The sequence below is a fragment of the Cydia pomonella genome, chromosome 13, assembly GCF_033807575.1.
Source record: "Cydia pomonella isolate Wapato2018A chromosome 13, ilCydPomo1, whole genome shotgun sequence".
Classification (NCBI taxonomy): Eukaryota; Metazoa; Arthropoda; class Insecta; order Lepidoptera; family Tortricidae; genus Cydia; species Cydia pomonella.
Genome location: NC_084715.1, coordinates 9,680,800 through 9,694,800, shown reverse-complemented (window position 1 = coordinate 9,694,800; position 14,001 = coordinate 9,680,800). Strand labels below are relative to the sequence as shown.

At 36.3% G+C, this 14,001-nt stretch overlaps 1 protein-coding gene across 1 annotated transcript; it reads left to right on the top strand.

Annotated features, from left to right (window-relative positions):
* Positions 1-8,840: 8,840 nt before the first annotated feature.
* LOC133524149 (alpha-1,3-mannosyl-glycoprotein 2-beta-N-acetylglucosaminyltransferase-like) lies at positions 8,841-13,030 on the top strand. Its single transcript, XM_061860005.1, has 2 exons — positions 8,841-10,142; positions 10,380-13,030. Exons 1-2 carry the CDS (start codon positions 9,391-9,393, stop codon positions 10,519-10,521), a joined length of 894 nt encoding a protein of 297 aa, XP_061715989.1. The 5' UTR covers positions 8,841-9,390; the 3' UTR covers positions 10,522-13,030.
* The last annotated feature ends 971 nt before the right edge of the window (positions 13,031-14,001 follow it).

Sequence of the window (14,001 nt, the reverse complement as noted above, 5' to 3'; positions counted from 1 at the left end):
CGATGCCGATGCGAGACCACACTAGGGGTGTTACTCCCATCGTCAGCCAAGCGTAGGCGATTCAAATGCTCGGACATCCAATATAATAAGCTTTCCGATTACTCATAGCTGTAATGGATCTCGGGGTCACAGATAAACAGACTTCCCTGAATATTCAATTTACTTGCGATCGGTAAGCAACGAATAACTCGGGCACCACGGCTGATGTGACGTCACCTGACGGCCATTGCTAATCAATGGGCCCGCGAAATACGGTGACCTTGAACTGTGTAGATAAACTTATAATATAAACTTTAGATCTTTAACTGTTTATTTTAAATATGCACTTAGAACGTTGTTTTGGCCCTTATGCAAATTGTCTCCTACCGCGGTGCTGCCGGTGCTGACAGTTATTGTACTCTGGTATTTTTTTTGTATAATTAGAAACTGAGTGACGGACTCGTAGCCGACTGGTGGGTCGGCACAGGTATCGCTCGCGCTGGTAAGACAGTGTGGCGGCGGATCTGTGCTTCAGCTTCGCGTCAGTATCTAACTGGCAGGAAGTTGCGCAGGATCGGGACAGGTGACACGCTCTCTTTTCGGAGGCCAAGATTCTTTTTGGATCACTGAACCAAAATACATAGTTAGTTTAGTTAGAAAAAAATACTTCTAATAGATATCCCGTATACAAGACTTCCCTGAATATTCAATTCACTTGCGATCGGTAAGCAACGTATAATAACTTATTTGCCGTTTTGCTACCATCACATGGGCGTAACGTGAAAAATGTATTCACTGTTCATTACTTTTCTGTGTAACGAAATAGCCAAGCCACATATTTTGACTAAAGTGTAGAATTTATGAAGTTAGGGCTTGTAGAGTTAGAAGCTTGGCTCTACATGAGATCTGATAACTTTTTGACGGGGCGAGCCTTATTATGGTTTCGTCTTGACAACATTTTACATGAAAATGTTTTGGTGGGATGTTATTATTATTATTTAAACTTTATTGCACATAAAAAAGAGTACAACAGGTGGACTTAATGCCAATAGGCATTCTCTACCAGTCAACCATAAGGCAAAACAGAGAAACTTCAAGGTGGGTGCAGTGAGAATTAAACAAAAAATACCGTAACTTTTAAGCGAAATAACATTTCTAAATAAATACTATAGTATGTTTCATTATACCTTATGACTTTGAGTACACAAATATATACATATATATGGATAAACAAGGATAGATACATATACATACAATTGCACGTGCGTTATGGGTTACTTACCGACTAATTCCCACTACGCCTGCCTTAGCAGGATTGGATGTTATCTTCAATGTACTCCGTCATCAATGTAATTGACGTTGCTTGTCAAGTTGTCACGCTATAAACATAACAAAATTTGTAATATATTGCGTCTTAGAATAAACTATAAAGTATGCTAAAAATCTAATACCAGTTATTTTTAAAAGTCGGTGGTCAAATGTTGGTTTATGTCAGTTTAAGGAGTACAGCGCACAGTTTAACTTTTTCCTCGTGTTAAAGGCCACACTCGGTATGATCATTACACAGTCATTACATGTGTATGTTACTATATAACTCTTATGCTAAACAATATTATGCTACTCGCTTGATATTTTTCAGTGAACTCTTCTGCCTAGGTAGGGTAACGTCTGGTAAGTTGAAATGTTACAATAAATAAAAAAATAAAAAGAAAAATAAAAATTTATATAAATAGGTACGTGGAACCATGTGATGTGGAGGGCTAAAAGAATAAGAATATACTTAGAATTTTTTAACTATTATTCTCAAGTAAAAAAAAATCAGATACTTTAAAGTATGCTAAATTGTATTCCATTGCAATAATCCTTATTTTAAGAATTCGCTTCACATTAATGTATACTTTTATTAAAAAGCGGCCAAGTGCGAGTCGGACTCGCGCATGAAGGGTTCCGTACCATTTAAGACGTATAAAAAAAATCTACTTACTAGATTTTGTTCAACATTTTACCACTTTGGAAGTGTCTCTCGCGCAAACTATTCAGTTTAGAAAAAAATGATATTAGGAACCTAAATATCATTTTTGAAGACCTACCCATAGATACCCCACACGTATGGGTTTGATGAAAAAATTATTTTTTTAATTATATGACGTTTTAAAAAAAAAAAACTACTCACTAGATCTCGTTCAAACCAATTTTCGTTGGAAGTTTGCATGGTAATGTATATCATATATTTTTTTTAGATTTTTCATTCTGTTATTTTAGAAGTTACGGGGGGGGGGGGGGGGGGGGGGGGACACATTTTTTCATTTTGGAAGTGTCTCTCGCGCAAACTATTCAGTTTAGAAAAAATGATATTAGAAACCTAAATATAATTTTTGAAGACCTATCCATAGATACCCCACACGTATGGGTTTGATGAAAAATTTTTTTTTTTAATTTTATGACGTATTAAAAAAAAAAACTACTTACTAGATCTCGTTCAAACCAATTTTCGGTGGAAGTTTGCATGACAATGTATATCATATATTTTTTTTAGTTTTTTCATTCTATTATTTTAGAAGTTACGGGGGGGGGGGACACATATTTTACCACTTTGGAAGTGTCTCTCGCGCAAACTATTCACTTTAGAAAAAAAATATATTAGAAACCTCAATATCATTTTTGAAGACCTATCCATACATACCCCACACGTATGGGTTTGACGAAAAAAGATTTTTTGAGTTTCAGTTCTAAGTATGGGGAACCCCCAAAATTTATTGTTTTTTTTCTATTTTTGTGTGAACATCTTAATGCGGTTCATAGAATACATCCACTTACTAAGTTTGAACAGTATAGCTCTTATAGTTTCGGAAAAAAGTGGCTGTGACAGAATCGGACAGACAGACGGACATGACGAATCTATAAGGGTTCCGTTTTTTGCCATTTGGCTACGGAACCCTAAAAAAGGTTCATGAGTAGTGTCTGATCTGATGGACCTTGTAAACTTAACCACCCTGAGAATTATTATTGTGAATGACCACGATTAGATTTCCATGTCTAGAATAGGTGTCAGGAACTAGGAAGTTACTCTTGGTTACTGTTAGCACTTACCGACATAGATATACGAGTATTAAATTAAGCATATAAGTACTTACTAAGTTGTAGGTGTTATTCCTGCGTTTTTAAACTGGGTTGTGTTTTGCGTTGATATATTAATGCCTAGGGGCTGTTTAAGATATTCAACGCGAGAAACAATTAAGGAAAAAGAGTTACAGTAAAAAATATAAGAAATATCAACTTAATCATAATTAGGTATAACCAATTCGTTGCGCTCTGGATAGTGGATAGGCTGCGCTTAAAATTGAAAAAAAATGAGAATGTTTTCTAATAGTACTGGATTATGTTCTATTGATCTCATTTTTATTTCAATATAAGAGATGAATATTAGTCCAGGAGCGGTATATGTAGACCGATTAATGTAAGCACGTTTTAGTTGGTTTTATACAGATTTCAATTTTTATGCTGTACAGCTGTAGTGTTTAAAGTATTTTTTTAGACCGTAATGTCAGAAAGATTCGAATCCACTACATTCCGTGACCATTTATTCTACATATGAGAATAAATTTAAAAGGAAATGATTGCATCCGACCTGACAATTGATATGTGAAAGGTGCTTTGTACCTGGTAACCTAATCCACTACCTGAGCGCAACTAAAGGTATTTTATTTATTAAAACCCGTAAGACCCGACTCACCGAGCAACATGGTGGAATTTACGCAGAGGATTTGAGACCTGATATGACATCACAGCATCATGAAGCATCACACTACTTATGCTACATACGAGTATATAGTGTGGAGGGAAAGTGCCTTAAAACCTTAAGTTACGAGTAGCTCATTTTAGTAAGGAAACTTTCTTTAATTTTAAAATGAAACAAAACTGTTTTTTTTTTTTTTATTTAATTCACTTGTCTCGCCTGGGAATGGAACTGACTAAAAATTCCAGAAAATAAACACTCGCTATTTTGTTCCACTAGTCGATACAGTTCATTTTATTGTTTAAATTTCTCCGCGAAATATTAGGTCTTAAACTCGTCTGTCGTACAAAATATCCATAAAATCGAATATTTAAATTATTTAGTACAACAAAAATATTTTTAGACAAGCAAATTGTACGAAAATCTTTGAATTCAGTTTTGTTTTTTGTTTAAAATAAGAAAATGTTTCCTTTAAGTAAAATGAGGTAGCTTAAGGTTTTAATTTAAGGCACTTTCCTTCCAGGGCCCATTATTTTTTTCGATCCTGTATAATGCACCTAGATACCTAAAAGTTAAATAGTACATTGTGCAACCGACAGCCGCTGGCTGGAGGGAATTAAATACCCGAGTTTGCAATATTCTTACCCCGGAGTTATTCGAGCTAAATAATTCTTAAATAGGGTGACATATCAAACATTCGTCCGCCATTTTGTAATTTCTTGGCAGGTGAGGCATCGAAGGTACAGACCTATTTGGCATTCAGCTACTATTGAAAATTATGTTAAAATATTTTAAACGGCTGTGAAATTAATCAAATTAAATCATTTTAAACAAACAAAAATATTAAATTATAAACGTCAGTTATATAGTTATTTTCTAAGTTTATCGCGAGGTCTACAACTCACGAGCCACTAATATAAACACTATACACGGATCATATCGCGTATAATGAATTAATGAAGTATAGAAGTGCTGGAAACGTCGGGATGTACATATTTTATATTCATTATACGCGATATAATCCGTTTGAATTATTTTATATCATAATTAACTATCGCGGTAACGGCAGACAATATTCAAAACAACTAGGTATATTGTGTTCAAGGCTAAATTATCCTAATGATGAGACTTATCACCCGCTAAATGAATTATTAAAATAATGAGGTGACTTGAAAAGTTTCATACATAAGCAGGTATACCTCTTGCTAATAATAACTGGATGTAACAAAAACTCCGTCGTGCCATTTGATTGCACGATGATACTGTAAAAAAGTCAAGCCAAGAGCGTCTCGGACCATGCATTTAATTTAATAAACTAAGCAGCGGCTGACGAAATTCACCTATTTTCAAAATTTTGCAAATACTATAGCTTACACAGATATGATTGTGACCATTTCTCTAGGAATTCTATAGCGGTATCGATATACGGGACAAAAACGGGACAGGTTCAAATAACGGACGCGATCCTTCAATACAGTGACAGTGGGCCGGGACGTATGGCAACCCTATATTAGTAATGTGCTTATTAGGGTTCCGTACCCAAAGGGTAAAAACGGAACCGTATTACTAAGACTCCGTCTGTCTGTCTGTTACCATTCCGTCTGTCTGTCTGTTACCAGGCTGTTTCTCATGAACCGTCATAGATAGTTGAAATTTTCACAGATAATGAATTTTTTTAGTTGGTTTGTTTCACAATGTCCAAGTAAAGTACTGAATAAGCTACTTGCTACTTATCTGATGAATAAAATCATTGTTGGCGTTTTACAATCTTCAAATAAGCTTGACTTTTACAACTTCAAGTAGTATTACCTGCCAGTTCATTTACTGACTTGTTAATTAGCTATCCAATATGGACAACATTGGACATTGTGAAACAGGCCCTTAGCGCCACTTGCACCATCCCACTAACCCGGGGTTAACCGGTTAAATCTGGGGTTACCATGGTTACCAGTACAATTTGATAGTGGGTTCACCGGTTAACCCCGGGTTAGTGGGATGGTGCAAGTGGCGCTTAGGGTCTTAGTTTGTATTTCTTTGTCTTTTTATACGTGTTTGTTTTAGATTTGAAGTTCATTTATTTTTAGTTTAAAGAGTGACATACGGACGGATATGACAAAACTATAAGAGTTCCGTTTTTGCTATGGACCCCTAAAAGGGGCGATCAAGTCGGTCTACTGTCAAACGCAGACAGAATTGAGGGTGTTTTTGAAGTTGATTATTAGCTTGCAAAGGATTTCTAAATATCCTCTGTCCGCTGTCCATCTCAGAATACGTTTATGATAACTTTGAATACTTTGATACCTAAGTCTAGCTTATCTCAAGTACGTGATTGTCAGATTACGTTGATTTCTATGCTTGCTGATATGTTTGCCGTGACCTAGCAGTGAGACGTGTTGCTTTCGAACCGAAGGTTTGGATTCGAAGTATTCGAACCCCGACTGGATTTTTCTAATGAGTTTTTAAAACCTTTGTTCAAAATATTGTTTTATAATGTTCTTTGATAAAGGAAACATCAAACAGAAATAGAAAATTAATTAAGTATTTTTCACCACACCAACTGGTAAAAGCTCTCTGGAATACTCTTGATTATTCAAAAATTAACGAGAAAGTTGCATTATCAGATGTAAATTTTGAGTTGTTTCCTTTATGTTAGCTAGTAGAATTGATTTTTAAATGATAAATGATAATTTTGAATGTTTTTTTTATTACGTTCATTTGGATTTGATTTCATTTGATTTTTTTGGTATTTCATAGAGTAGTTTCCCCGCATTGGTGTGGTGAAACATTTTATCCACATGTGAGGCAAAGTAATCAGATGCAAATTTTGAGTTTTTTCCTTATGCTAGCTAGTAGAATTGACTTTTAAATGATAATTTTGAATGATTTTTTTTATTACGTTCATTTGGATTTGATTTCATTTGATTTTTTTGGTATTTCGCAACGCTCAAGATTCTACTTCTCGAACCACTCGCTACGCTCGTGGATAAATTTTGTAGTCTTTTTCTTGCTCGTGTTTTATTAGTGTTTGAAATGTGTCGCTGACTGTGCATGACTGTTTTATACATAAATATCCATATACCTACATTTCATGCCCGGTAAACAAACCGAGATTAGCACCTATTCACAGAACTCCTGCTATGTTTCAGAGGTTTATTGCTGTTTATAGGTAAATATTGACATTGAGAAACTGAAGTGAATCATCTTTATCGGAGCCTTGACACTGGAAACATGTGAGGCATCGCATTCGGGCTTAATGCATAGTCCGGGCTTGGAACTCTAATTGGATTAACTAAACCAATATTTGTAAAGGTGTGACTTTTTTTTAAATGTTTGTTACTTCATAACTCCGTCATTTCTGAACCGATTATGAAAAATATTTTTTTGATTGAATCTACATACTACTACATACATACAGATTGGTCCCGTTTTTGTCAAAACTCAGTTCTGATGATGGTATCCATGAGAAATCGAGGGAACTCTTAAAATGTGAAGAGCATACATATAGTGATTTTTGTATTTTCATCAACAAATTTTTACAACAAGCATTTAGATTTAAAAAGTGACATTTGATGAAGTGGAACTGCTGATGATCATCAGAAAGGAACTCCTCAACGACGCTGGTTCTCGTTTGGCGATTTGTCCTCTTCGCTGTGTTTGTGAAACAAATTAGATTTTTAAGACAAATTTTTGTCAAGTTCGAGTTCTGACGATGGGTTCCATGAGGAATCGAGGGAACTCTTTAAATATTAAAGGCATATATATATATAGTGATCTTAGTATTTTCATCATCAAATCAAGCATTTACATTTATAGAAGTGACATTTGATGGAATGGCGGAACTGCTGATAATGAACAGAATGGAACTCATCAAGGCCGCATAGTTCACGTTTGGCAAGTTGTTCTCTTCGCATGTTTGTGAAGCAGTTGGGTTTTCAAGGCACATTTTTATCACGTCAGCAGCTCGAACAGGGATAATTTGCTGCTTAAAAACAGTGAGCAAAATCGCATTTTGCTCACCGAGTGAGACAAAATAACATTCAAGTGACCTTTAGATTCGAATGTCATTTCAACGTGCGGGGCCTAATACAAGTTCGAAATATTTGGATTCTATTGTCTTTATCCCTTTCACGTCATTAGCAAAAAGAAAGAGACAAAAAAAGTGCATACATAATTCAACGGTATATTGACGGTTTATAATAGACCCCCGAAATAAGTCAGACCGCATCTTTCCAAAATACCCTACGAGTCTTCATTCGTAAATTTCGTAATAATTTATTAATGTAATAAAAGTTTAAAATTTAATAAAAACACCATATTTTACGTATTTTATTATACAATCAAAACAATGAACTTATACAAATTTACGCAATTGTTACGCAGTAAATAATTCTACTTAACTACTTTTAACGATCTCTACTATAGTTGACAAATAGTAGTATCCGCAATTCGGACCGGATCTTACAAAGTTTTTTCTTACAAAAAAAAGTTGTCGATTGAACTGTCAATTGATGTTAATTCATTATTTTATTGAAATTTCTTTCGTTTTGTTTTATTGCGGTAATTAAAGTTAATTGTTAGAATACCTTCAGAAAACATGAGTGAAATAGTGATCCGTCCGTCTGGATTACATTTTTTCAGGTTGTATTTTTTGATGGCTGACTGACGTGAAAATTTTTGTGTACTACACGAGATCAAAGTTATTTACATCTCGTGCGCTTTTGAGTCCCTTACTACGCTCAAGATTCTAAATTAGAATCTTTCGCTTGCACGGGACTCAAAACAAGAACTCGAAGAAATATCAAACTTTGCTCTCTTGTTGTACAAATAACTATTAAATACAGTCGAATACCCTATTACGGGTATTTTACCAGTCAACCAGCAAATCTGAAATGTGCCAAGGTGGGTGCAGTGACAAACCTCCTTTCCTACATAATTAGGCGTAGGACGCTGTCTTTTTATTTTATTTTTATACTACGTCGGTGGCAAACAAGCATACGGCCCGCCTGCTGGTAACAAGTCTCCGTAGCCTATGTACGCCTGCAACTCCAGAGGAGTAACATGCGCTTTGCCGACCCTAACCCCCCCCCCTCCCACCCCTTGTTAAGCTCTGGCAACCTTACTCACCGGCAGGAACACAACACTAGGGTCTAATGTTATTTGGCTGCGGTTTTCTGTAAGGTGGAGGTACTTCCCCAGTTGGGCTCTGCTCTAGATCTGGAATGACATTCGCTGCGCTGTACCCGCAAAGCAAGATGACATTCAATTGTGAATGATCGCATTGGCCCATACCTCTCTTGAAATCATTGTATGAAATCCAAAATCAACAATAATCTTTCTTTCATCGGTCTTCCTCATTGAAGTCGGTTTTTTTCTTAAAAATTATTACACAACAACTCGCACATGGTCGGTTCCTTATCACTTGGATATTTCCATTTATTCGGTAGTTCGTCAGCCGTGACCACTCAGTTTACGATAAAAGTGTATGCGCTCGTAAAATATTGATCGAAACGCATATGAGGTAGCCAACAATATGTAGTACACATAATATGCCCACGTAAAAACATGCCCGTAATTTGCCGTAGTACCTAGTGTGCTACATAATTAATCTAGAGTGTCGCTACGTATTTTAGCTTTAGACACGATGTAAAACCTTATATTTTTAAATTGTGATCAAGATGCCTCGAAATTCGCGAAAATTGAACTCTGTGTATTTAATATTGATGCTAGTGTTACTGTATTTTATACTTTTAAACAGAAGAAAAAAATATGATATTAGAAACGATGTTCTACCAGTCTTGGTGATGGCATGCAATAGACCGTACTTAAAGCGATGCCTGGAGAGCCTGGTCAGATATAGGCCAGACAATAACAGTTATCCTATAATTGTGAGTCAAGACTGTCGCCACGAAGAAACGCGCCAAATAATACAATCTTTTGCATACGTAGATCCTACTATTTCGTTCGTTGAGCAGCCAGATCAATCGGACATTCCTGGACATCATGTCGTGGCTCACTTAAAGGGTTATTACAAGATTGCTCGACATTACAGGTTTGCGCTTAACCACGTCTTCAGAACACTACAGCATAAGGCTGTCATAATTGTAGAAGATGACTTGGAAATTTCACCTGACTTCTATGAGTATTTTCGCGGCACTTATCCGCTATTGTACCAAGATCCCACGATCTGGTGCGTGTCAGCATGGAACGATAATTGCAAGAAGGAACTAGTGGAGATGACGGAAAAGGAGCTGCTACATCGGACGGACTTCTTTCCAGGTTTGGGCTGGATGTTGTTATCTAAAACATGGGAAGAGCTAGAACCGAATTGGCCGGAAACATACTTCGATGACTGGCTACGCGATCCAGCAATCTCCCGTGGCCGCGTTTGCATCAGACCAGAAATATCCAGGACTTTTAATTTCGGAAGGTATGGTGTTAGCAATCCGTACTTCTTTGACCGGCATCTTCGCCAAATGATTTTCAACAATTATTTCATTCCTTTTACTAAGTACGACCTTTCTTATTTGCTGAAGAAAAATGAGCACATGTTTTTTTCCTTCGTGTATTCGCTACCGGAAGCCTCAGATGAAGAAGTAATGGCAGGCACCCTAAACAGCAGTTTAAAATTTGTTCGGGTATCTTATACGAACGTTAACGATTTTAGGAAATCAGCGAAGATGTTTGGCTTGATGGATGATCTGAGACACGGTGTACCACGTACGGGGCTACGTGGAGTTGTGCAATGCTTTATTAAAGGCCGTCGCGTGTTCCTCGTTCCTAAAACAAAAAGTATTGTTCAAATCTAATCCTTATTCCTACTCGAAAAAATGTGTCGAGCGGAAGTTCTAAAAATAAATTAAGTACATATTTCAAGTTAAATTGCCTACCTACAGCATCCTACATATTATACATATGTAACAGCTGTTTAATTTTATACTAAATTATAACGAACAAGCCTACCTACTTATACAATAAACCAAATGATATAAATATATACTTACGCCTTATTTACAAGAAAATAACAAGTTGTTTTCTTTTTCATATTTTGTTTGTAATATATTCTCTCTTCATGGAGTCTAATTCACTAAGATCAAAGAAATACAGAATTTTTCAGGTTTCAATAGTCAAATAGGAACCCTTATAGTTTCGCCTTGTCCGACTTTCCTCGGCTTGGCTCGTGATGAATTTCAGTGAGCAAAGTAGCTTGGGTATACAGTATACACAGGTTGACCTTCGCTTACACTGAAAAAAAATAGATAGCCGAACTGGTTTTGTAACTTTACTAAATAACTAAACTACGGTTATAAGAAAATAAACTTTGCATAAATTTACAAACTTATTTTGTAGTGTATACCCAGTACCTGAACACTGATAGCCAAACACGGTTTTGTAACATATAACACATAGTTCGCAAGTCCCAATTTTTGTGTAAACAGTAACCAAAATTTTGTTACAGTTATGCAAACATTTCTTTCAGTGTAACCCGTACTGAAAGCAACCCCCTGTAAATATCTATACGTATCACGTCGGTTACATTCATGACGGCTAGGTGCTTAACTTAGGTATATAGGTGGGAAATCGTCTAAGTTTTTCTTTAGGCAAGCCGCAGTCTTGCTTTTCTCCGAGGCTCCGTAGAAAATGGGTTAGTAATTTAAAACCACCCAGGAACGAATATAATCCAATAGTACCTAGGTAGACTAGATCTACAATAAATATCAAAACATAATTTATACATAACTGTTAGTTAGTAATAAAACTAAAGATAAAAATAAAAAAGATTATAGAAATTTGTTCAAAATTTGTAACATTCTTCCGGTAAGCCTTAAGCATAAATATTTAATAGTGTTTAATAATCATGGCAGCCGAGAGCACACCCAATTACACCGTAACGATGTTTGTGGAACCAGGTCGGTGTCTGCGGGCAAGTTTGTCGTACCGAGGGAATTATTACGGCGATAGGTGTCTCCATAAACGCCTACCCTATATATTTAACAGCCTGCCCTCTGACATCAGACAGGAAGCCAACAAAGTTAAGTTTGGTAAAAAGCTGCGTAGTTACCTTGTAAACTGCATAAAATAATTATTAAGCATATGGATATAGAAACGAATCTCATTGTAATATAAATATAAATATAAGAGAGTAGAGACTGCACGATCCCACAGTCAAACCGTGTAAACTGTTTTGTGGGACTCCGTATCTGTTTGAGATGTATCATTTTATGTTAGTAATAAATAAATAAATAAAAAATAATAAGTTCCAAGACTTCCAGGTAACTCATTGGTACGAGCCGGTGGCGTGGCGGTGCTTGAAACTGCGACTTTCGGATTGACAGTCGCACGCCTTACCGCTAGGCCACCAGCGCTTCAGCACGTAGTTACTCGTAATTTTAATTTAGTATCAAATCGCTGGTCAATATTAATATTCCTTTTAGTTTCGTCTTGAGTTTTTCCTTCTATTTATGAAAACATTATATTCTACCTCAGGATTGCGTCATTCGATTAAAAATCAGACCAAAGAGTAAGTAAGTAATATACTTAAACAATGATTTTAGGTACAGTACCTACAGTTGAGGTTGAGCTCATAAAATATCAGGTGAACTTTTTTCACTCCACTAGCCCATGCCGAAAAGTTACTTGATCTACTTAGTTGAGAGTCGATAATTTTTTTGTTTCGAAATGGACAAGCAAATGGAAATCTGGTTCTATGGATGCCGAGGTACTGGTATATAGGTAAGTCGGTTATTATAATTAGGTATTTAGGACTGCCCTATAAATACGAGCGTTTCTCGAACGTGTTAATTGGAAATGACCGTATGACCCGTTACGTTTCCAAAAACACATCCGCTCGTCAAAACAAATGCACATGTGTGTCACCCGACCACGCAAATGTTAGTCTATAAAACATGATCGCATACTCCGAGAACGTTAATCCTGGATTAGTGTTCACACTCAGCAGACTCCGTCCTTAATTTGTGGTAGACTTGCGACGGATCAGCCAGACACCGCACAATAAAAATCCAAAACAGTTGCACATCACAAGTTTATACAATAATGGCCTACAAATTATTTGCGTTGCTGATAATCGCGATAGTTTTCGTGTTGGTTCAGTTGAAGCCTCTAGAACAGCATGCGGTGGAGCCAGTTGCAGAGATGATGGAGACAGCAGAAGCACAGCATCCATTCTTGCCGCGGTTTGCGATGAAGAGGTTGAAAAAGAAACGCGAGCAGGCGCAGCATAGGAATAGCCATAACGCGCAAGCTCGTGGTGATAACCGAAGGAGGGCGCCGTGTCCTCAAAATGGATACGGATATGGCGTAAGTTTTTAATTTTATTGGTAGTGTCTAAGTAAGCGACATACCTGTTGTTAAAAATGCGTGATTGAATTCAAAAACATTACAACTTCTCCAAGTCATAACCTCATAACATAGGTATAAGTGCAAGCTTCAACCTAGGTACGTATACCTTATACCTACTGATAGCCAACTAGCCAGCCTTTCTCTGGTAGTGGTCCCGGCCCGTGGGGGCATAACGTCGGGTCCGAAATATCGGAGGTAATTTTCAAACTTATAACTAGGCGATTGATTTCCGTTTCGTGGTATATACCTATAGGTTCGACTAACTAAGGCCTGCTTCGTAACGGATTTATCAAATACGAAACCCTATCAATGGTCCCGTAGCCGGCTGAGTTAAGATTTGTTTTTCTATAATTTATTGAAAATTTGTTTAAAAATAAAATTCTCCAAAGTACAAAGTGAAGTTCTTTGAACTTTGAAAATAATTGTACTATTCTTGGTACAATGCCTCAAGGGCCTATTTTAGATATAAGCTAGTTATAGTATTCATCTGTATATATCCATTATGTATATTGTTATTGTCAATAAATAGATTTATTCTTTATTAGTAAATTCTTCATTTCTCGCCGCTTCTGTTGTATACCCTCCATCATATATTGGACAGTGCCTTTTGACACATTCTTGGTTTGAGTTCTATCAAAAACTAAATCTATCTTTTTATAAATATTTTTGTTGCATATCGTTCTTGTCGTTTTAACGAAAGTATTTCATAGACACTCAACCCTATACCGTTCAATAGGTCAATACTACTAGTATTTGATGATCTGTGTCTCTACTCTTTGTTTGGACAATAGTTGAGAGATCTTGGACTAGTCGATATTTTGTTTGTCTCAAAATGGACATCAATGGAACATCAATGGACATGGAAGTCAATGGAAATCTGGTTATATAGATAGCATGGCTCTGGTACACTACCGTCAAAAAGTTTAAGA